At 36.3% G+C, this 25,452-nt stretch overlaps 1 protein-coding gene across 3 annotated transcripts; it reads left to right on the top strand.

Moving 5' to 3' along the window:
• Window positions 1–15: 15 nt before the first annotated feature.
• Window positions 16–25,332, top strand: XPNPEP3 (X-prolyl aminopeptidase 3). 3 transcript variants are annotated; one of them, XM_025173064.2, is made up of 11 exons: window positions 16–260; window positions 7,076–7,192; window positions 10,045–10,443; window positions 12,604–12,806; window positions 15,004–15,066; window positions 16,654–16,767; window positions 19,380–19,465; window positions 20,015–20,198; window positions 21,853–21,973; window positions 22,643–22,788; window positions 25,115–25,332. In XM_025173064.2, the coding sequence occupies exons 1-11, from the start codon at window positions 200–202 to the stop codon at window positions 25,121–25,123; spliced, it is 1,503 nt and encodes a 500-aa protein (XP_025028832.1). In that variant the 5' UTR covers window positions 16–199; the 3' UTR covers window positions 25,124–25,332. The 3 variants fall into 3 exon arrangements, with proteins under 3 accessions (XP_025028832.1, XP_007438092.1, XP_025028833.1); XM_007438030.4 differs by lacking the exon at window positions 25,115–25,332 and having other exon boundaries at window positions 22,643–25,064; XM_025173065.2 differs by lacking the exons at window positions 16–260; window positions 25,115–25,332 and adding an exon at window positions 268–971 and having other exon boundaries at window positions 22,643–25,066.
• Window positions 25,333–25,452: the final 120 nt, after the last annotated feature.

The raw sequence follows: 25,452 nt of genomic DNA, 5'->3' as shown, positions 1-25,452 counted from the left end.
GTCGACCCAGTGCAAGCAAGGTCCTCCAAACGTGCAAGCTCAAATCGAGCTTAGTGTAGTTGGCCATGCTTCAGGGTTGGGGATCGGGAAAGAAAGTAATAGAACGAAGTGGAGGAGGATCAGGAGCTGGGGCGTTGCGATTTCTTCCGATATCACCCCATAGGGTTGATTACTCTCTTTACAGGCAGGGAGTTCAGCTATGGTGTGGTTCCCAACTCAGAGACTTATCCAACCTGTAAGGGACATGTGCAGCTTTTCAGGTCAGAGACTTACTTTCCTTATACAGAAGAGAACCAGTTCTAAGGAGGGTGAAAGCTAGTTATTTTAGGTACCCCCTCCACTTTGCATAGTTTTAAAGATGTTTTTATTCTCTCAGTTTCAACGATGACACTTGTAACTGATTCAGTGCTAGGGTGAAAAAGTACTCTGAAGACCACGATAATGTTATAAAAGAAACGTTTCCTCAGTTTAAGATAGAGGTTTCAGAAACTGGTCAATTTAGGTCTCAAAATGGCTAACAAAATAATACCAAAACTTTTCTGTAATACCATGGCCGTAATTAAGCTGAGATTTTAAATCTCGTTAATCTCAATGGGGAGGAGGAAAAATAGACGGTTATACAATTTCCAGTGGAAATCAGTGGGATTAAAAGTGCTTAAGTTTGGCTGGAATGCACTTTACATACCTTATGAAGTGTGTCATAAAATGACATATAACAATCCTTACATTTATTATTCACTTTTCCAAGGTTTAATCTTGGAGTTGTTTTTGGAATTGTATGTATAGCCTGATCCTATGTATGTTTATAGTAGAGCAAAACTCAAGGTGTAATTTACATGTAAGCTAAAATGTGGTTTAAGTGCCACCTAGGCTAATATAACTTGTTCTACAAAACATGCTTTTTTAAAAAAAGTTCTAGCCCAGGGATGTGTGAATTGGGCTACTGAGTTGAATCCTAAACATACTTCCAAGTAAGTATGTATAGAGTTGTAGTCTAAAACAAACTGATTTTAACATGCTTCACTGTGTATGACTGTTAGCCCAATACTGCAAACCTTACTTAGCCATAGATCCTTTACATTCTGTGGGATTTCTTTTGGTTTAACATACCTAAAAACAGGATGCATAACAGCAACTTACTTGTATTTATATTTCAAACATTCTGTGAATATCTTAGTAAATGGATGTTAAGAAGCTTCAGTTCTGACCAGTCATATTAAGTAATAATAATTTGCTCATTTCCACTGAAAGTGGAGCAAGGATACAGAAGTGAAGCCTGTCAGCACCCTCTTTTTGGCTCCAGCGTGGAAGGATCCAAAACTCTGATTTGTTTTGTTTTAAGGGTGCATAAATGTAAAAGGCATAGTAGGTGCTTTAAGCCTTATGGAGATTTAAGATACTCTTTTTACCCTCAAGATCCTTGGAACGCAGCCTTCAGCATGTCATGTAAAACTTGTGTGGCTCTTGAGTTGTCTAAGGCTGCATGCCAGTCCTGGAGAATATATTATCCAGGTTACTTGAGGGACTGTTTCTCTCCTGTTGTTTCTACCCATCCAATCCGATCAGGCAGGCTGGGCATGCTTCAAGTCCCATCAGCTAAGGAAAGCTGGTTGGCAGGGCCTAGAATGTATGCCATTTCTGCCATAGCACCCAACCTATGGAACATTCTCCCTCCAAAGATGAGGATGGCCCTGACCCTGCCGACCTTTTGTAAGATCCTAAAGACCTGTTTGTGCACCCAGGCCTAGGGCCCTGAATGTGTGCAGGGCCCGTCTTTTGGTTGTGTCAGTGATTGTAGGTTATGATATTTTCTCAGCTGCTATGTATTTTCATTTTTGTATTGTTATTTTTTAATTTTAATATTGTTTGCCGCCCAGAGTCTTTGCTGAGATGGGCAGCTATGCAAATTGAATGAATGAATAAATAAATACATAAATAAATTGAAAATAACTGTTATGTTCAGTTCCAGTTGCCCCTGGAGAAGTATGCTAGGATTGTAGTTGTATAGGTTATCTAGCTATTGAACTGCATAACTGCAATCCTATGTAAAATTAAATAACATTGCTAATTATCTCTAGACTGTATTTGAGGAATATACAGCATATGACTGCAATTTTTATTTAATTACTGGTTTGTCAACTCTCATAATTTTTACAGTTCCTGTCAATAAAGCTTGTGCTTTGAAAATTGGATTGAAAAATGTTTTAGTGTCAAGTAGCAATCCTATTTTGTACCAAAGGACAGAAACACTGCCATTCTCTTACAAAAGAAAAGTTAGAAAAACAATATTCATTTTAGGATTTTTAATTATGAAAAGCAGGATAAAGTTGTTATAAATAAAAAGCTATTATGAATATCACTGTTTTCTTATATTAGGTCCCATTCTTGTTATCTCTCTTAGATGTCATTGGATGGATCAAAAAATGAATAATTATTAGAAGTATAATTACAATATGTACAGTACTGTGCAAAGGTTTTAGGCAGGTGTGAAAAAATGCTGTAAAGTAAGAATGCTTTCAAAAATATATATTGTAATTGTTTATGTTTATCAATTTACAAAATGCAAAGTGAGCAAACAGAAGAAAAATCTAAATCAAATCAATATTTGGTGTGACTACCCTTTGGCTTCAAACCAGCATCAATTCTTACACTTGCACACTTTGTACACTTGCACAAAGTCAGGGATCTTGTAGGATTAGAGTCAGGTGTATGATTAACCAATTATACCAAGCAGGTGCTAATGATCATCAATTTCATATGTAGGTTGAAACACAGTCATTAACTGAAACAGAAAGAGCTGTGTAGGAGGCTTAAGACTGGGGGAGGAACAGCCAAACTCTGCTACTAAGGTGAGGTTGTGGAAGACAGTTTCATGTCACAGGTCATCCACCATGGCAAGACTGAGCACAGCAACAAGACACAAGGTAGTTAGACTGCATCAGTAAGCTCTCTCCTAGGCAAAAATTTCAAAGCAGACTGGGGTTTCAAGATGTGCTGTTCAAGCTCTTTTGAAGAAGCACAAAGAAACGGGCAACGTTGAGGACCGTAGACGCAGTGGTCAGCCAAGGAAACTTAATGCAGCAGATGAAAGACACATCATGCTTACTTCCCTTTGACATTGGAAGATGTCCAGCAGTGCCATCAGCGCAGAACTGGCAGAAACCAGTGGGACCCAGGTACACCCATCTACTGTCCAGAGAAGTCTGGCCAGAAGTGGTCTTCATGGAAGAATTGCGGCCAAAAAGCCATGCCTCTGACGTGGAAACAAGGCTAAGCAACTCAGCTATGCACAAAAACATAGGAACTGGGGTGCAGAAAAATGGCAGAAGGTGCTCTGGACTGATGAGTGAACATTTGAAATATTTGGCTGAAGCAGGAGGCAGTTTGTTCTCCGAAGGACTGGAGAGTAGTACAGTAATGAGTGTCTGCAGGCAACAGTGAAGCATGGTGGAGGTTCCTTGCAAGTTTGGGGCTGCATTTCTGCAAATGGAGTTGGAGATTTGGTCAGGATCAATGGTGTCCTCAATCCTGAGAAATATAGGCAGATACTTATCCATCATGCCATACCATCAAGGAGGCGTGTGAGTGGCCCCAAATTTATTCTGCAGCTGAACGACCCCAAACATACAGCCAATGTCATTAAGAACTATCCTCAGTGTAAAGAAGAACAAGGAGTCCTGGAAGTGATGGTTTGGCCCCCACAGAGCCCTGATCTCAACATCATCAAGTCTGTTTGGGATTACATGAAGAGACAGAAGGATTTGAGGCAGCCTACATCCACTGGAGATCTGTGGTTAGTTCTCCAAGATGTTTGGAACAACCTACCTGCCGAGTTCCTTCAAAACCTGTGTCCAAGTGTACCTAGAAGAATTGATGCTGTTTTGAAGGCAAAGGGTGGTCATACCAAATGTTGAGTCTTCTGTTCACTCACTTTGCAATTTGTAAATTGATAAACATAAACAATTACAATATATATTTTTGAAAGCATTCTTACTTTGCAGCATTTTTTCACACCTGCCTAAAACTTTTCCACAGTACTGTATGTTCTTGGAATTTCTCACTGGTTTATCATAAATATTTTAGCAATATTTACAGTGCATTTGGGAAGTATTTAGACCCCCTTCACTTTTTTCAATTTTGTTATGTTGCAGCCTGATACTACAATTGTTCAAATTCATTTTTTTTCTCATTAATCTACACTCAGTACCCCATAATGACAAAGTGAAAACAATTTTAGAAATGTCTGTAAATTTATTAAAAAGGAAAAACTGAGATATCACATTGGCATAAGTATTCAGACCCTTTACTCAGTACTTTGTTGAAGCACCTTTGGCAGCAATTAGTGGTACCTCGCATTACGAACGCCCCTCCTTACGAATTTTTCGAGATACGACCAGCTCCGGCCCCAAAAATTTACCTCGACTTGCGAACTCCGCCTCGAGTTACGAACCGGATCCGCGGCCATTTTCCCTGCTGCCACGCGGTCGCGGCTTCCTGTGGACGAGATCACGGTAGCAAGGAGACGTTCGGTGAGGCTTGTGGTGTGTTTTGTGGCGTTTGGAAGGTGTTTGGTGTGCTTGTCAGCATGGCTCCAAAGAAAATGCAGAGCAGGCTTGGCAAGAATAAGGCTTTGAAGAAAAAAGTGATGATCGAACTTAAGAAGGACATTATAGAAAAGCACGATCGTGGTATTCGTGTGACTGATCTGGCCTTGGAGTACAAGATGGCGAAGTCGACCATCTCAACTATTTTCATGATTTTGTGGTTTAAAAATAAAATGCATATGTTTCAGAACTGTTTAACCGTATGTATTTACATTGAACCTTATGGGGGAAATTTGCCTCGTGGTGCGACCAAATTCGGAGGGCGGATTAGCCGTATTTACACTGAACCTTATGGGGAAATTTGCCTCGTGGTGCGACCAAATTCGGAGGGCGGAACGGATTAGCCGTATTTACATTGAACCTTATGGGAAAATTTACCTCGAGTTGCGACCAACTCGAGTTGCAACCAGAGTCACGGAACGGATTAAGTTCATAACTAGAGGTACCACTGTATAGCCTCAAGTCTTTTTTGGCATGACGTGACAAGCTTTGCACACCTGGACTGGAGGATTTTCTGCCATTCTTCTTTGCAAATCCTCTCAAGCTCAGTCAGGTTGGATAGGGACCATCGGTGGACAGCCATTTCCAGGTCTCTCCAGAGTTGTCCCTAAGCCATTCCTGTGTTGTCTTGGCTGTGTGCTTAGGATCGTTGTCATGTTGGAAGGTGAACGTTCGGCCCAGTCTGAGGTCCTGAGCGCTGTGGAACAGGTTTTCACTGAGGATATCTCTGTACTTTGCTCCATTCAGCTTTCCCTCAACACTGACCCGGTCCCTGCTGCTGAAAAACACCCCGACAGCATGATGCTTGCCACCACCATGCTTCACTGTTGGGATGGCATTGGGCAAGTGATGAGTGGTGCCTGGTTTCCTCCAGACATAACGTTTAGAATTGAGGCCAAACAGTTCAATCTTGGTTTCATCAGACCAGAGAATCTTGTTCCTCACAGTCTGAGAGTCCTTCAGGTGCTTTTTTGCAAACTCCAAGCGGGCTTTCATGTGTTTTGCACTGAGGAGAGGCTTCCGTCTAGCCACTCTGCCATAAAGCCCAAATCGGTGGAGGGCTGCAGTGATGGTTGTTCTTCTGGAACTTTGTCCCATCTCCACACAGGATCTCTGGAGCTCAGTCAGAGTGACCATCAGGTTCTTGGTCACCTCTCTTACTAAGGCTCTTCTCCCTTGATTGCTTAGTTTGGCCTGGTTGTGCAAAACGTCTCCCATTTGAGAATTACAGAGGCCGCTGTGCTCTTGGGAACCTTCAGTGCAGCAGAAATTTTTTTGTAGCCTTCCCCAGATGTGTAATAATCCTGTTTCTGAGCTCTGCAGGCAGTTCCTTTGACCTCATGGCTTTTGCTTTGATACAGTATGGATTGTCAGCTGTGAGGCCTTCTATAGAGAGGTGTGTGCCTTTCCAAATCATGTCCAATCAATTTAATTTACCACAGGTGGAGTCCAATCAAGGTATAGAAACAGCTCAGCAACTATCAAGAGGCACCTGAGCTAAATTTCAAGTGTTGTTGCAGAGGGTCTGAATACTTATGCCAATGTGATATTTCAGTTTTTCCTTTTTAATAAATTTGCAGACATTTCTAAAATTCTGTAAACTATGGAGAAGATTGGGTGATTTATTGTGTAAATGAAAATATTATAATCAGTGCCACAACCATAGCATTTACAACTTTAGTAAAGGAAATAAATGCCAAGGTCAGAAATATTATTTTTATTTTTTTTAATTTAAGCTTTTAACAGATATTTAGAAAGTTAAACATACAAAGCACAGAATAAGAAAGAACTACTGATAAAGCATGAGTAAAAAATATAGAAAGACTTTTTAGTGAAACTTTCTCTTCTTCCCTTCCATTTGTTTTCCCAACTGCTAACCTAAATATTAGTACTTTGCATTCAACATTCAACATTGAAGATTATTGCTAATATCTGTTTAAATCATCTTTTCTGTTATTTTTGCTGGTTAAATGACTCTCTTCTCAGAAGCTATACTGTATTCCAAATAGCTAAATTTGCCTTGCTATGTGACGTGTAGTATATAAGGGAGCCATTCCTGGAATTATTTTTTTTTAATTCTGAACTTTTTGCAAAACCATTCTGTCTTGACCATCGTATTTATAAATGTGGGTATCTATTGCTGAATGTATACCTCACCTTTCTATTTATTCCATCACTGAAGGTTACTTACATCAATAAAAATGCAAAGTATAAAACAAACTTAATCACAATCAGCCAATGAAATATATTAAAATGTTCAGTCTTATTCTAGAACTTTTATTGCTTTTTCAAGTATTCATATTAATGCTGTTAATGGGAAAGTACCCATTAGAATTGTTGGGTAAACGTTTACCTTTGAAGCAAAATGAGATGAACAGTGCTTAAGAATGGCAAACCTTCATTTTGGCTCTTATTGCAGAGTCAAAGGGGAAAATATTTCAACCTGATGCAATTCAGCTGTTTCATTTTAGGCTGCAAGTTTTGTTTCTTTCGGAAATTATCCATTCAACCAGTTCAACAAAGGAAGATTCCAAATCGATACCTAGGTCAACCTAGTCCTTTCACACACCCACATCTTCTTAAACCAGGTAAGGATAATTATAATTCAACTCTAAGCACATTTGCTGTAGTGAGAAGTAAATATTCAGAGAAATTTAATCCCAGGCAAGTTTGCATAAAGTTACAACCACTGACACTACCCTTTAACATCTGACTTTTTAATAATATTCTTAAGGAACAACATGGAAAAAAAGAATTTTATATCCTTCAAGGAATTTCTATTCAGGATATTTTATGTTCCAGGTAGAAAGCGTTTCCAAAAATTCAAGTCATGTTCTCTGGATATATATATTTGTATAAATCGCTCAATCACAAGTAATGCCAGCAAAAATTTCCGTGTTTGGAACAGCTGGAAAAAGTCATAGCAATTGCTCTCTATCAGAAGAATTGCTTCCTTCTGTCATAAGGAACTACACCCAAAGTCAGAAAACCATGTTGAAAGCCCTGTTAGTCTGTCATCAGAGGTATGGAAGGTGGACATGAGAGACAGAAGCAGATGTCATGCTGCTCGGACATGGAAATACTGAGAAATTCTGGGTCATTCTTTATTGACCTTCAGATTACCTGTGAATATCATTTTTCTCCCATGAAGGTTTTGTTCCTTTTATTAATACACTGTTCTTATTTGTTTTAGCTAAGCATTTTGTAATTTCTGTTGTTTGAACAATATGTTTTTCATTTGACAGAATAGTGGATCAAAATCAGTTAGAAATAAATACCTGTGGTTGCTTGATTCACATTTGTAAATAGGACCTAGGACCCATTTTATTCATATTAGAAAATGGAGAAATTCATCAGGGCCTGAATTTTGTTTTTGTTTCACCATGTATTTTTCCAAAAATCAATATTTTCCTGCATATGTATTCCTGTGACATTATTTGTTAGTAGTTTTGACTCTCTCCAAACATGTAGCTTGATTTTATGCATGTTTATTTGTAAGTTATTCTTTCAGTCAAATTAGTTTAATAAATTTATATAGAATACCATGTTTGTGGTTGATGTGCATTATTTAATTATCCTATCTTTTCAACTGTTAACTTGATTAGATTTATGCTCCTGTGAAAGCCTATGTGAGTAGCTTTCCTTGATTCAGCTGTTTAGAAAGTTCTTTCTAGATTCAGCTGTCTTTTAAGAACTGAAATTTGTGATTGTGTGTGAATATTGATTAGATAATTATAATGGTATATCAATACCACTCACGTGTATTTGTATCACAGAAGATTTCAGTAGCTGGCATCTGAGTAGACAATGTGGCCAGCATTTGTCCTTCTGAGCAATGGAAAATGTCTTATTTTCATCTTGGCTAGTGATGCTACTGCCCAACAATTGGCTTGGGTCAGCAAATTGCTTACTGCAAATAGATTAATATTTTAAAATTAAACTGTGTACTGTGATATGATTTATGGAAGAAAAAAGCTAAACAACATTTTAATCTAAACAGTATCCCATATTTATAATTTTTTGCTTCCTTTTGAAAAACAATGGAGAACTTTTTAAAAATGGATACCTTTCAGGGAAAATTCTGTTGCTATTGAACATGGAAAATAGCCTTGTATTTAGTTGAACCATTATCTATTTATAAAGGACACAAGTGAAGTCCTACAGCATCAAACCAAAGTCCATCATTATGTTTCCTACAAGAGCCAGCAAAGTGCTGTTAAGGAGATCACATTTAGGACATAAAGGCAGCAACCTGTCCCTGCTGTTTCCCTGCAACCAGAATTCACTATCATAGTCCCTCTAAATGTGGACTTGTAATACCTAACAATGAGACAAATTTTCAGATTCCCTCTCTCTCAAGCAGCCACTTATAGTACCCCCCATACTGTTTTAGATGTCCCACAATCCTCTGGAATTGCTTAGAGGTCTAGTAGTCTAGAAAATATTGCCTCTCTTTTTTCTCTCCCCTCAGTTTTTAAGAGGTATTCTTCTCATGGGCAGAACATAACTCAGGGGCTTCTAGCCAGGAAAATATATCATAAATAAAAGCAATTAAAAATAGAAGCTAACAACCTTAAGTACATAATATAGTATGTCCATGTGTTAGGCACAGATATTTACAGTTTTAAATAATATCTTCAAATAATAGGGGCATATTCTTTATTTTATGTGGAAATAAGACCTTTTGATTCCACTAGAACATTTTGGTAGATTTGTTTAAGATTCAGAAAGTATAGTTCTCACATTTCTCAAGTGTTAAATTCTATTCATTTTAATGGCATTTATAAATGCAAATCTGGTTTTAGACTGTACAAAGAATAGATCCTATTTACAATCAGCTCTTTGGTCTTTAGACCAGTTTTGTTTTCTGTACATTGTAATCTTTGTAGATAAAATTAGATTGAATTATTAAATCAGGTTCTGAGAAAATTCTATTTTTTCGGATTCTCTTAGATACAGAGCTTATTATATTAAAGGTCCTTATTTAAATTCAATGTTAGAAGCTCAGTATTTCTTGGAGAAGTTATTGTTGGGTAATGAAATATCCATACTGACATCAGATTAAAAGAGTGCAACCAGCTCTGCCATCTTCTGTTCAATGTGCAAACGTTATAAAAATGTAGTATTTTAAATGAATTCAAGCTTACTTTTCTTTGTTCCCGTCTCCCAGTAATAATTTTTACTCATAATCCTTACATTAAGTTTAGCTTTTGGAATCCCTTGTGAACTCAAGTTTACACATTTTTTTGTTATTCATATTAATAATAGAGAAAAAGTAGTTTAAAGTTGAACTAGGAATGTGGAGACATGACTACAGAAAGAATGAGTGGAAAGCAGATGAGATGGAAAATATGGGATTGGTATCATAAAATTGTAAGGGTTCAACAGCATGAAAAGTTGTTTCTGAAAGAGGAATTGTGTTTTTGAATTCTATTCACAGGAGAAGTAACACCAGGATTATCACAAGTGGAATATGCTCTCCGTAGACACAAGCTGATGGCTCAGATACAGCAAGAAGTGCCAGGGCCAGATCACACAGTAATTCTGCTTTCAAACCCCACGTACTACATGAGCAATGATATTCCATATACCTTTCACCAGGACACTAACTTCCTATATCTGTGCGGGTTTCAAGAACCTGATAGTATCTTAGTGTTGCAAAGTGTGCCTGGCAGATCTTTGCCATATCACAAAGCTTTACTATTTGTTCCAAAACGGGACCCAAGCCGAGAGCTGTGGGATGGGCCACGATCTGGCACTGATGGAGCAATGGCTCTCACTGGTGTGGATGAAGCATATACCATGGAAGAGTTTAGACATCTGATATCTAAATTGAAAGGTAAAAAAAACAGATTTTGCATTGTATAAAATAGGATGATATTGAATAATTTCAGCACTTTGCTGTCAAGGGCATAACGGATACAAGATATAAAGCTGGATTCATGCACTGCATTAAGTCTTAACATGGTTTGAATTTGGCTTAATGTTTGAACCCAACAATTGTGGCCCGTAAAATGTGGTTCATGGTTAGCATGTTATATGAATCCCACATCAATTATTCATAAGCTATAGCTAAGGAAACCATAGCTTAATGTGAGAAGTGAACCCTGTTAAAATCTTGCACTTGTAGCTCCCTGGTTGCCTTCACAGAAAAAAACTGGAAAATCATAATTTCAGTAGAGAGGAGGGCAAGTTTGTTTAATTTCCATTTTAATGCAAGTTAAATATTAACATGCAAAGTTCATATTTTCCAAAACTGTAAGCAACATGAAATACAGTATTAAGTACACATCTAAATATTTTGTGATTGAAGTTTACATTTCAGAAATATGTACAAATATTTATTTAACATTATTTCTAGGTTGCCCCAATCCCAAAGGACCTTGTATATAATGGGGAATTGTGTAGTATATTTGAGGGCAAAATTTGTAAAAATTGTGTATGTTTACATATATGCATGTGTGTTAGGAAAAAGTCACAGAAATGTATATGAGTTTCACAAACACATGCAGAAATGGAATGGAATGAATTAATATTTATAAGACTGAGGCACGGAGTGAAATTGAACAGACTGACTCATCTCTCCATTTCAGATTATAGGGCATAATAGGCATAGATATTATTGGACTGTAATTCCTGCCATCTTTTGCTCTTGGCCATTCTGTCTAAGACTTATGGAGGCTGGAGATCCAAAATGTCTAGAGAGCCTTACTTTGCCCAGTCTATGGCCATGTGATAGCAGATGTGCAAGAATGAAAGACTGTGCTTTTCCAAGTTTATTTGGCTTATATATATTTGATAGTTGTGAATTACAATTATTTACACAGAAGTGATTATTATAGAACTGTAATTTTTATTGGTCTTTTGTTCCAACGAGAACATTTAAGTTGTACTTTCAGAATTCCTTTCTTTAAGAACTTACTATTAGGGTAGAGTCATGTATACATGCAACATACTGAAGGAGCTAGGTAATAGAGTTCTGCAAATCCTTAGAAAGCAGTTATTTGGAACCTCTAGGAATCTTTCTTGAATAGTGCACAAAAGAAAATGGCTGTCCATGCACAAGCGTGCAGAAATAATTGGGAACAGCTTCCTAATTAGCCACTCAGTTTGGACACAGTTGCATTATTAGTGCAAAAACATCCAACTCTTTCAAAGGATTTGCACAGTCCTGCTAGGTAATTTGTTTAGGCTACATTCGTATACACACTTGAAGTGTTAAAAACATTACTTCTGTGTCCACATGAATGGGAGTGCATGCTGAAAAGAAGATTTGCTTTGTTAAAATTGTAGTATAGAGATTCATAATCTATAGCTCCAGAGCCACATGTGGTCTCCCATAGCTGTGGAAGTGGCTCCAGAGTCCTGTTAAAAGTTATTGTTGCTGACCTGAAATCTTTAATGCAATGGAAGTGGAAAATATTAAATCCATTGGGAATAACTATATATTAATTAATTATTAATATTTATTGATTATTGAGGAATCAATAAATATTAACGGGGAAATCAATTTATTTTAATTCTAGTTTAAATTACTTTTTATACATTTTATCATTTCCCTATTTTTGAAGGGAATTCCTGGCCCTCTGTTCAAAGATCACGTGTAGCTCTTGATCCAAAAGAGTTGAATACCCCTATTGTAATGTACCTGAAATCTAATTTTTTGATATAAAAGATGATTGCATTGATATTGGGAAAACACATACGCTCTTTATTCAGTTAATATAGACAAACATCTTTGTTTCTAAGGAGCTGATCTATTAGTGGATTAGGAAAAGTAGCTTCATGAATATTTCTTATTACTGATTCCTTTCAGGCAGGTTTCAAAATACTGTAAAATCAAAGTAACATCTCTTGTTAAGGATATTGTTATTTACCCATAATTTGAATTGTTATCACAAATTTGGCTGCAATCTGATATTTACCAAAAAAATATGCAAACATCTCTCCAAAGAAGTGTCGCTAGTTAAACTAACGTGTATTATGTTCTGTTTCACAGATGAATCTTGCATGGTTTGGTATGATTTTGCTAAACCTGTGCATCCACAGCTCCATTCTGATTATCTGCTACATCTGGCTGAGGTCAAAGCTAGAAGCAATAACCGTATTCGTGCTGTCCAGCATCTAGTGCAAAACTTACGGCTGATCAAATCTCCTACAGAGATTGAGAGGATGAAATTTGCTGCCAAAGTCACATCACGGGTATTGATCAAAGCATTTATGTTGAACAAGGTGTTAAGAGAAAAAAATGGCATGATATTGGAATTCATGTCAAAAGGGAAATGACATACAGATATAGCTGGCATCTTTTCACTAAGGTCTTTCTGGAACTATGCTGTTTATTTATTCCATAAGTAAAATATGAGATCCTTGTGTTTATGGAAAGCCTTCTGTCAACAAGTACTACTATAGTCACCTATGTTTCACATAATATTATAATCATATAAGCTAGTGTGACAAAGACCATTCAAAAGGAAATTAAACATGTTTCTGTAATACATCATAATCAGAAGCAAATTAGCATGTTTAAAATGCATTTGTGCCTTTTACAAATCTATATTTGAAGTCATACCTGATGCCTTGGGCAAGATATTCAAAATAGTTCAAATAGATACCTTTTGAACATAGTATTTTTTATAATAAAAAATACAGTGTTACTAATACCTGGTAATTTTTCCCTTTTTTGATTTTATTCATAATTAATATTTTATTAATAATTTTGATTATAATAGTAAAATCTAATACAAACTAAAAGAGAAGAGAAGAGAAAGGATAAAAAGTGCAAGGAAAAAGGAAAAAAAGAAAGAAAAAAGTAAGAATATAATAGAAAAGAAGTATATAAAGAAGTGACTTCCAACCTTCATCACAACAAGTATGAACAAATTTAGTGACTCTTCACCCTCTCTAAGGTTACAAACAATTATCTTTTCATCCCATATCCCACCCCTTATCTATAGACAAATCCATAAAGCATCATCTTTTCAGTCCTGGTCTCAACAGAAAGTCCATAAAGAATTGCCAGAAGTAAGAACATACCTTGTTTTAACCTTGATCAAATAAACCAACTTTATATTCCTTCCTAACAGTCTTAATCTTCAGTTCATTCAAATATTGTCATAGGGTTTGATTTCATTTCTTCTTTGTCCCATCGCACAGAATTCTTCAAAGTTTTAACAAGTCTCTTTTGTAAGTCCAATAGAGAAAAATTGTCCCGGTCACTCTCTTGGTTTATCATTTGTATTTCCCCTTTGAATTTTAAAACTTTCAGCCAATTTCTTTTGTAGATCCTTTATTTTGTAGATCCTCTATTTTTTTACTATTAAAAATTATTTATTATTTATTTATATATCACATTTATATAGCCACCCATCTCTCACAAAGTGACTCTGGGCAGCATCCTCCTCTAATCTTTATCTTCTTTCCTAAAATCATGTCTTAACTCTTCTTCCAACTCTATTTCTGACCATCTCTAATAAAGTTTTCATTCTCTGCTTTCACCAGGTCCACCAATTACCACCTCATCTCCAAAATCACTCTGTTCTCATTGTTCTTGTCCTGTCTGTTGCTTCTGATATTCTCTCATACTGGATTCCCTTGCCCTAGATCTAGTGTTCTTCCTTCCTCTAATTGCTCTTTAATGACTCTGTAAAGAGAATCCCTTTTCCTCTTCCATTTTTCTCTTTCCTCTTTGTTACTGACAAATCCCTAAAAGCCCCTTTGTTACAAACCTAGCTTTCTTTTGTGCTTGGGCTAAGTTTTATAGATATTAGATATTTGTTGATACATGTCCTTGAATGATTGCATTTATCTTCCATTTCTTGTGCATATCTGTTCTGCATCCACAGTAGTTTCCTAAACTGCGCTCCATTTTTTTTCCTCATTGGAATGGTTTGCAACTGTATTTCCAAGTATCTTATTTTTGAGAACTTCACAACATTCCTGTGCTCCTTTTGACCCGAGCATTTCTGTTCATGGTACTGTATCCCATCTGGTCCTTCTCTTAGCTTGTTGAAACTAGTCCTCCTGAAATCTAGTGTACATTTACATTATCCAGTTTCTCATTTGATAGTATATTGAACCCAAGGATGATATGTTCATCTCCTCAACCAGGTCTTCCTCACTGGTTAGGATCAGACCTAGGAGAGCTAATCCCTTTGTCTTTTTTGGGAGGTCCACTGAGGAATGTGTGGGATTTTGCAGCTTTTATTGTTGCATACAGTATTAACTCAGTGCTTGAAAAAGTCTTGGAAAATAAGGACATTGATTGTAGTTGTTTTATGGGTGAATATTGTAAGGGGGAGGTAATGTATCTTTTAAATTATGCCTTTATGTTGAATATTTGACCTAAAACTGGGAAACAAACATATTCATCAGTGGTTTTATTACTGTATTTTAACAGGCATTCATAGAGACAATGTTTACAAGTAAAGCTCCAGTGGATGAAGCATTTCTGTATGCTAAGGTATGTGCTTTGTTGGATTGTGCAAAAACCCCATAAGTGTTCATTCAGTGTAGTGTGGCAGCCAGTTTTTAGATTGCATACACACCCAGTGTGTACGCATCCGTAATGTGTGACAGTAAGTCCCACTGAATTTAATAGGATTTGCTTTGAGTAGACATGCATAGGAGACTACTGATAGCCTTTCATCTGAACAATGAGAGGAGTTTGCTCTCCCAGCACTAATTATGCTTGGTTTCCTGAACATTAACTTTCCCTGAGAATACATGTTATGGAATTGAAATTTCAAGGAAAAATTAATGCAAATGCAAAGTGTTACTTAATGTATTAGCACATTTTAATCTAGAAGTATCTTTCCCTATAAACATTCTCCTACACATGTATTAGTATCCCAAAATATGTTTTGGCTCTCATGTACAGTTAAGAGTGCCAACAGCCACCCCCTCAAACATAATGAGAATGTGAGAATAAGTACAGACTAGAAGTCTCTTCCTTTTCAAAAGGAACAAAATTGAGTAGGAAATACAGCCTACTATGAAAAAGTTACTTAATGAGGTTAAGTACCTCCTAGTGTTTCATGTTACTTTCATCTAGTGAAAGAAATCCTGTGGCTGGTTTACTGCTCCTAAGAAACCAATGCCTGTCTATGGAAATGTGCCAAAATCAGAAGTATTGTACAGCAGGATAGATGTAGGTGATGGGAGAAATGTTGGGCATAGATGGAGGCAGACATGAAAAAGTACCTTCGATTTTGCTGTTTCAAAACAATCACCAAGTTTTTGGCACTTTTTTTCTGGAAAAACAACCCCACAGATGTTTTATACTTTTGCTTCCCATAGCACACTAGATTCCTATACTGTAGGAGGGAAGGGAAATGTGTGGCTTTCCAGAAGATGCTGAACCACAGAATTCCTCTCCACTGGCTACAGTAGCTGGGGCTATTAGGGTTTCTACTTCAGCAGTAGCTTGCTCTTTAGGTTGACGTTCTGTGTTTCCTTCAAGGAGCTCGGAATACCCTTTATATGGTTGCTCATTTTTTCCTCACAGCAAACTATGATATAGATCCATTACAGATAGTCCTCACTTGACAACAGTAATTGGGACTGGAATTTCCATCGCTAAACAATGCAGTTGTAAAAAGTGTTGTCACATGACTTCGCCGCTTAGCAGCAGAAATTCCAGCATTTCTGGTCGCCGTTGTTAAGTGAATTACTGTGGGTCATTAAGCAAGGATATCACGTTTTGTGACCTGCCGGCTTCCCCATTGACTTTGCTTATAGGAAGCTGACAAAGAAGGTTGCAAATGGTGATTATGTGACTGCAAGGACGCTGCAACTGTCATAAGTATGAGGACCAGTTGTAAACACCACTTGTTCAGCACTGTTGTAAGTTTGAACGAGTGGTGGTTAAGCAAGGACCACCTGTATTGAGAAAGCTGAGTCAAGTCTTCCTATTCAAACGTAACAGTATCCTATATACTTTGCTAGTTTGCTGTCCTGAGTACGGACATAGACACAGGCATGGTTGGAAAGGGTTTTGGATAAACGCTGTGCATTTATTACAACAATTAATGGATGATCTTATTTCCAGTTTGAATTTGAGTGCCGGGCTCGTGGTGCTGACATTTTAGCTTATCCTCCTGTGGTTGCAGGTGGCAACAGGTCCAATACCTTGCATTATGTGAAAAACAACCAACTTATCAAGGTAACTGAATGGACTCTGCAACATACTAGTGTTATTATCTACGGACACCCCCCCAAAAAGAAATCAGGATTCCCCTCACCCCACCCTACCCTGGTCCAATGTTTCTTGCTTTGTGCAGCTGTAGAGTAGTGATCTCTACTTCTGAATAAATGTCCATCTTCTATTATGGTTAGTGGGCATGAAGCAGACTTGTGCTCAATTCCCAAAAGTGAGTAGTTGTAGCATTTATCTTGATTATTGTTCCCTTTATAGAAGTTGTGATAGCTGATTTCCAAATCACTGTTATTTGGTGGGGTCTCCACTAAGCTCTTTAATTTGATGCCTGAACAATCTCTATGTAATATAATAAATGTCTGGTTATGAGTTAGTAGGAGGTTTGCTTATAATTGCCATGCGTTCATATAACAGTAATCTGAGGTTGATGCTTGTCAGGCTTCTGCCCAATCAGAACAAGAAGCTCAACAGTTAGTGATTAAAAGACATAGCTCATAATATGCCAGTTTTATTGCAAGAACTTGAAAAACAGTTAATGAAGAAGGCCACCATCTGCAGAGTACAAGATGCAAGCCCTGTGTATAGTAGAATCAACATTCAAATCTTAAATTGCTTTCTCTTGCCTGTCTGGCATAATGGACTGTACACTTCCTGGTTTTGGAGGAATGGTTGACACATGCATACTACTATTGTAATAGGACAGGCTAGTTCTAAGGCTCTTTCCTTCTGAGATTTGCCAGTCCAGCTCTCACACCACTTCTCTGTAGCTATCCCAGATGCTTAAAGTACATACTCTGCTAAGTTGAGAGGCACAACTTTGCTGCACACTTTTTAAAAAATCCTGAAAAGCTTCATCTCTTTGGAGAAGCTTTTAGTAGTTGATTATTTAAATTCATTTTTAATAATGTTCACTCTAATTTAATTTTATTGTTTACCTCTTTACTTTAAACTGCCAAGAGCCATTAGAATTTGGTAGTATATAAAGATCAGTTAATTAATCATTGAAATATATAACAAGATAACCAACTTCTGCTACTTTGCTTGTTCAGTGTTGGAAAAGTGGTCTCAGTTATTTAAACTTCATGCCTCTCATTTCAAATGCTAGATATTAAAATGTTAGCTTTTCAGACTACCATTTAATGTACCTTGAGCTTCATGTGTACAATTGGTCACATTTGGGTGATGTAGATATATTTCAATCACTTAAGGGTACCGTTAGTGTTCTCCATTTTGAGGGACAATTCATAAATAATTCTGAGTCACATATATAGTAAATGTTGTTTTAAAAAGATACAGTCCACCTTATTTCAAAATGAATTCAAGATGAATTGTAAAAAGATCATCAAAATAAAACCATTTATACCTGCCATGCATAAACACAATTTCCCAGCATTAACGTAACAAACCAAGAACACAAAAGCAAAAACTTCAGTGTAAAGCAGGAATCAGAAGAGAATAGCTTTAAAGCAATGCACAAAAGAAAATTCTCAGCCTTGCAACTTGATTAGCCATGCTTTCACCAAACCCATGTGTTTAACTTGATACACCCTAATGATTTTTCAGATACAATGAGTTTCCCATTTTGTAGTGATAACTATACAAATATACCTTAGTAGCCAAAATGTCTTGGATAGGTAACCCCATGTTTTAGATGTTGACTTCTCTCAGTTCTAGTCACGGTAGTTAGCAGCAATAGATCACAAGAGTTTTGGGTTGCCTACCATCGTTGGTCTTTCCAGGATGGGAATGCTGTACTGCAGTGATATATTAACTAAGCCATTTAGAGAAGATTGGAATAGAACTACAGAGTCTTTAAAAAAGGATATACAATCCTGTTTCTGAGTAGCTTCTTAAGCTGAATACATCGTAACCAGTTCTATTGCATTCTAGTGTTTCTGACTATCCTATGTTTCTAGGAAAAAAACTTAGTTCCTTTTTCTACGAAGTACAACAAAGAACTTCAGGAATAATCATACAGCTGTACTGCATATGAACTTTTAATGAGGAAATATAGGGACTGTATTTCTGTACATAAAAATTGTATGAGGAATACAAAAGCAATGTATATTTATCTCTATTCAGATGCTCCCCCCCCCAATAATGTCTGCCATTACTCATATGATTTGGTTCGCTTGGGCAATTGTTTTGTAAGAAAAATTAATTTTTCAGGAGGACTTCTCTTTGCCTCCTCCTTCCCTATCAAAGTGCCTGATGAATATGACCACTATTGGCACCAACAAAAGTGGGTGTGATTAAAAGATGTCACCTAAATGAAGACAACATAGCAACGGCTGTTAAATTAATTTAAGTTAGATCAGACTTCCCCATCTTTGTGTTGGACTTCAAGTCATATAATCCAACTGCCAGTTGTGGGACTACAGGGGCCCAAAATAATTAGAGAGTGGTGATGAGTGTTAAATTAAGCTGAACAGCAAGGCTTGCAGGGAAGGACAGTGCGCTACAGCTAAAAAAGCTACACTCTGCTGAACTATTGTTTGATGAAAAGCATACATAACTTACCTCACTAAGGATAAATTCCAGGGTTTTTTAAACTCTTTTATACCACTATTTAAGTGAAATTCTTAAGTGCCAAGTAATTGCTTTTTCTTGTGCTCCAGGATGGAGAAATGGTTTTATTGGATGGAGGATGTGAATACTCTTGTTACGTGAGTGACATTACCCGCACTTGGCCCATCAATGGCAGGTAGGTCCTGTCTCAGCAAAGGAACATCCAGTTGGTTGCGGTTCCAGGTTTTCCTGAAAATATTTCACCATTGTCATTTTTTCATTAATTGTGCTTCAGAAAACTTCCTTGCCTATACTGTAGTTGCAGTTTTTAGCTCAATACTGTATACTAAATCACCCTGCTTCACATACTCCAGAATCTGAGAAATGGCTTCAGTTTGTGGTAATGCAAAACCAGATCATTCAGAAAAGCATGCATGCCACTACTCCATTTCAGAATGCAAATGAGGAATTTTCATTTATCACTTTGACTGATATTTTTCCAGGGTGAAATTTCCAGTTTAGGGGAAGTAGTTCTGGCTTCCTTAATTACTGTTTTTCACTGTGTATGAAATGTTTGAAACAAGAGGTGTTCAAGCATGCAATCCTCCACCAACTTTTTGGAGTAAAACAAATCCAGAGGACTGTGCCACATAATTACTTTATACATATATCTTAGCATTTAATATTACTTTTTCTTTCTGCTTAAATCCCCCTTGAGGTGATTTGTGTTTCCTCTCATTCTCAGGTTCACTAGTCCCCAAGCAGAGCTGTACCAAGCTATACTGGAAGTCCAAAAGTCATGCCTAAGAGTTTGTTCTTCAGGTGTGAGCCTAGAAAACATCTACAATTTAATGCTAACTCTCATTGGACAGAAGCTAAAAGAGTTGGGAATCCTAAAGGAAAGCACTAGTGAGAGCCACGTCTTCAAGGTACTTGGTCTCCTTGTGTATCTGCTGCTACTTTTAGCCTGCTACTTTTCTTAGCTAAAAAAACAGTGAAGAGGTCCTTCAAATCAGTCCATTTTCACTTTGAAGTTGCAGCTTCCTGCAGATATGGATGTTGAATGAGCTTTCTTGTATTCATTGCAGGTCTAAAAGAAATACTGTTTTGTGGGAAGCCAAAGGTTAATAGTAGTACAGTTTCTCTTTCATCCAGCAGATGGCAGAACATTTAGATTATGTACATACAGTAGTTTTAATTCCTAACAAGTATTAATTGAAGAGGTAGAGATCAGAGGTGGGACTCTTCTTCTCAGTAAGATTATTAAACTGAATTGCTAAACTGGAGAGAAAAATGCCTCATTTTGAGATTGTGGTAATAATTATGAAAAATATTTTCACATGTTTTTTCTCATGTATGTGGAAAAGGCCAGTTCTATAAGTCAGTTAATGACTCACTTTGATTCATCTTACCTGTGTAATACAACATGCTACTTCCTTGATCTTTCAAAGATAGATATCAGCACTGATAATATTTCAGCACAAGCTCTTTCTACCTTTTTTAAATCACCTCTCCCAGGAATGTTGGGACAAATAAAAAATGCATCACTACAGCAGTATTTTGAAACTTGCCACAAATTGAGGGATCCAATAAAATAATCCTTAAATATGTACTTAGCCAAACAATCCAGTATTCATCCTCCCAACATCTCTAATAGGACAGGGAAAAACTCATAGACCTCTAAAGAGCTGCAACCTCTTGGCACAGACACTATTAGATGGACAGAGAGTATAGTTTTGCATAGTGCAGCTTCCAATAAGATTAGCATAAGTCAGTGGATATTGTAAAGGTAGCATTAACTTATGTTTCAGTTGGCAAATATAGGAAGAAATTTCATACCAAGACAGAGCATGATGAGCTGTGCTACTCTTGCAAGTTATATATTGAGAACATTTTAAAATGGAAAGTGGGCCTGGGATTTTTCTTTGTCAGACTCTTAAGAATATTTCTACATAATGGCTACCATGATGAAAATATAATACTGTGCAGTTCAACAACATAGACAAACTGCTTAGCAGAGTGAGGCGTACTACTTCCTCTTGAGATCCTTGCCTATTCTGACTTGTGAAATTCACAGGAACTGAGAAATTTCAGAACCTCAGTAATAACAACCTGCCTGAAGAATGGTGAGGTTCATACTGGTCTGCTAGAAACAGTGACAAGGTTTTGTTGAAGAAACCAAGTTTAGATCAAATGGTTTTGAATAAATATTGCATCATGTAAAATTTAGGTAAAGTACTGAAGTATGTGATGGCCTCGCAATTCCAGGTAATCTGCCAACTAAAAGATCAAAGCTTCCTTGAAGCTCAAAACAGAGATTATTATCTTTAATACCAAATTGATAATCATTTATATATTTTGCTTAAAGACCCGAGTTTGTTGCCATCATAGCAACCAGCAGGTTTGATAGAAACAAGGCAGAAGATGGTGCCTACACAAATCATATTAGTTGCATTTGTAAGCAAGAACAACCAATTAATTTTATATTTCCTTTTCAGTATATATTTCTAGTAAATTTTGTGTTGAAGACACATCACTCCACATTTTGCTTGCTTTAGGAATGTATTATTTTCTGCCTCGTAGGCTGTTCGGAAATACTGTCCACATCATGTAGGGCATTATCTGGGAATGGATGTTCATGATACACCTGATGTATCCCGATCAACCCTCCTCCAGCCAGGCATGGTGATCACCATTGAGCCAGGTAAAATAATACACCAGTGAAAACAATAGAAAAAGATTTGTGTGAGTATCTGTGTGTGATATCTTGAAAAGAAGCAGTTTCAACTAGTTACCTCATGCCCAGTTATTTGTGTAGTGATTGCTGTAGCAATTGCTCAACAGTTTCAATGCAATTGTTTTCAGTTTTTTAAAATATACGACCCTTATCTGTTTTGTTTTTAAATAACTTAAAATTCTTAACATATCCTCTCTCAGTTTCCATCATTCACCCCAGTGAATGCGAGATGGCAGTCATCCTAGAGGCATTGAGAACTATCCAAGAAACGCTGCTATTTACTTCACAGATTTAACTAAGAACAAACAACCTTCATGATCTTTAGTCTGTGGGAAAATAATTTTAAAAGGGTGTTTAAATGGACTTATATCATGGAAGAGACTCTAGTAAAGAAAGTAGCTTGTGAAAAGTAAATTTAGTCCACTGATTCCAGTACTGGTACAAAGTGAAGTTACATGTATTGCATTATATGAATTGGAACAAGGTGAAAGTACACTTGCTATTGATTCTTGACCTATGGAGATAAAACCTGCCTTTTGTGCTATGCCTTCTAAACCCTGAAGGAATATGTTACAGATCTCCTGTATAACTTGCAAACTGAATCTGCTAGCTTTTGATCACTACTTTTATTTCTAGGCATCTACATACCTGAAGATGATACAGGTGCCCCTGAAAGATTCCGTGGCATTGGAATACGCATTGAAGATGATGTGGTGGTGACAGAGAATGCACCATTAATCTTGTCTGCAGATTGCCCAAAAGAGATCTATGATATTGAACAGGTCTGCAGCTGCAGCCTTTGATTGTTCTTCACTGCCTTTTATACCTTGCTCAGGTTTAGATTGGATACATAACACAGATATATATATATATATATACATATATGTATGTATGTATGTATGTATGTATGTTAGATATATAACACAGTTCTTCATAACGCAGTTATAAGATTGCTTAATTTGATAGAATCACTAATAAAAACTACTACTTGCAAGGAACTATGTAAATATTTTGGAGAGCACAATTACAATATTTAAATGGGAAAAATGTACATTGCTATTCAACATGTATTTTAAAGTTATGTTAATACTAAAACAAAGCAGATGAAGAAACAGAATTCTGCATCCCAGCATCTCATCTATTTTTTTCTGTGCATATACTGTAGTAATATTATTTACAGAGATGTATTGAATAGCAGCTGCTATTTCTCAGACTGTGTATATGTGTGTCCATAACAGTTAAATTTCAGCTTTAATCTTTTATTTTAGTTGTAAGAGCTGAAAAAAAAAAGTGTTTTCAGGATACATACATTTCCAGTGTATGAAAGGAGAGCAAAGCCTCCACGAAAACCTTGAAATTAGAGGGGTTTTTTTCTTTTTCAGAAGATACAAGAAAGGCTGTATTATTGGGAAATACATTAATGTAAAAATGGGGGTATTAAATATAAAAGACAGTTAAAAACAAATCCCTGTGCAGAATTAGGTGTGACAAAACTTTTGATCAAAATGTGTTTAAGCACCCAGTCCTGCATGCATTGATGACTGAGCTTTAGTAATTAAAAAAATGTCAGTTTTAGGTTAATAATAATAATATGAACTCATTTGGTAAACACACAGTGAATCAGACTAGATTCAAAATGATTATCAGTGGAGTTTTGATTACTGTATTTTTCTTCTTTATGTATTCAACCTCTCATAGGGGATGTGAACACAGAAGCACTTTAGGATCCAAACTATGGAAAGTACAGCATTTATATTAAATTGCCATTTTATTTTATTGTAAACAGCCCAGAGTCGCTCATTGAGTGAGATGGGCAGTGATTAAATTTGAAATATAAATAAATATAAATAAATATTTTTTTCTTGACTAAAATACATAGAAATGGTAACCCAGAAAGTAGTAAGGCTCCAATTCTGTATATTGTGGAGAAATCTGGCAAGTGATATAAGACTATATATTTCTGAGCTGCTGCAAAGCATCAGGATTTTTTATTTGAAATTCTTACAGAGTATTCTGACTATTTTGAGGTTGAGGTCTTAATACCACATACTGTATTATCAGAGGATCAAAACAAAGATTAAATTGAGAAATCAACAACTTTCTTACAAGTAGAAACATAAAAATAAGTACACAAATAAGTTAACAAATGTGATTAAAGCTTGGTAATCCTTTAGTTGGGTCAAATCAAATTGTTTACTAAGGAATTTTTATAAAAGGTGAAATGTTACATAATTATCTGTTGAATGCATTTTGTGAAGCGTTTTTTGCATTTTTGAAAGAAAGATATTGTATATGTACAGTGTAATTATTACAGATGTATAATATACAAAAAGTATTTTATTCTACTAAAAACAAAAAGAATTCTGTATCAGTGACAGTATAATTTCAAAAATTATATTTAAAATTCAGCTTATGGTAACCTTTTATTTTCTTCATCAGTACCTATTTTTCTCAGTATCCTAGAACGGGGAGTTTCTATTCTTTTATCAGTGATAGCCACTGAAGATATGAATCTGTTTTTAGCGTATATAAATCGATACATAGTTTTAAGAAAGCATAGCAACCAAATTTAAGCATTCATCTTTTGAAAAAAAAAAAAGTTTCCTTTCATAGGTAGAGGCAGTTCATGTTTTTTCTGCCATGATACCTTGACACATGCGCATTTCACTTAGTTCCATTTTTAGTGCTGGATGCCAGCGAATAGAGAGAGGGAAAGGAGAATTGTATCTCTTCAATAGCTAACCTGATTGGTACCATAAGCTGCATAAGTAGCCATTACACTCCTTGGTTGCTTCTTTTTTGTAATCGTTTTTGCCTAAGTCAGTTGGAAGAACATGGTAGTGTGTCCCCATAGAACATCTAAGTTCTGAAAAAAATTAAGGGACTAATATATTGGAAGCCCTTTATAAAAAGGCATAATTCCTTGGAGATATCATATGAAGAGTTTACCTAGTTATGATAAAATCATTTCAAAATAGAAGAAAGGACTGGAGAACTTTTTTGTTCCTTCTGACATTTTTTGTTTTTTTGCAAGACCTAATATGCTATAGAACTACATCATCTATATTGTTGATAAAGCTAAACTATTTATTTTTATTGTTTGAACAGTTTGTATAGACCCTTGGCCAGAAGCTTCAGGATACTTTATGCTGAAGAGTATTTTCCAGGCAACAGAGAAAGGAGTCCTACAAACTTCTTTCAAGGAACTTTGTCCTCTTTTTCAGACCATTTTCAGTTCTAGTTTCTGTGCATGTCATTTCCATTGTTTTAAAAGCAGTAAGGAATGAAACGCTGCTTAAGAGTCCATTTATTTTCTATTTAATACACATTTTCATGGATCTAAAACAGTGTTACTTCTCTTCAAGTATTATCTCTTGATAAGCTTTTAAAGTAAAAAAAAACCCTTGTACTGCAAGTAACTAGGTTCTATAAATATGATATTATAA

This window comes from Python bivittatus, unplaced genomic scaffold (genome assembly GCF_059951505.1).
Source record: "Python bivittatus isolate LINGU-HERP-01145 unplaced genomic scaffold, Pbiv_v1 ctg000330_np1212, whole genome shotgun sequence".
NCBI classification, from domain to species: Eukaryota; Metazoa; Chordata; class Lepidosauria; order Squamata; family Pythonidae; genus Python; species Python bivittatus.
Note: the sequence above shows the minus strand (reverse complement) of the source record. Positions and strands in the feature narration are given on the sequence as shown.

Excerpts from the sequence above, each read along its gene's own strand:
- XPNPEP3 (XM_007438030.4), top strand. The coding sequence starts at position 200 with ATGGTGTGGTTCCCAACTCAGAGACTTATCCAACCTGTAAGGGACATG. Across the intron at positions 15,067-16,653 it reads AAGCATTTCTGTATGCTAAG|TTTGAATTTGAGTGCCGGGC; the intron begins GTATGTGCTTTG and ends TCTTATTTCCAG. Across the intron at positions 16,768-19,379 it reads AAAACAACCAACTTATCAAG|GATGGAGAAATGGTTTTATT; the intron begins GTAACTGAATGG and ends CTTGTGCTCCAG.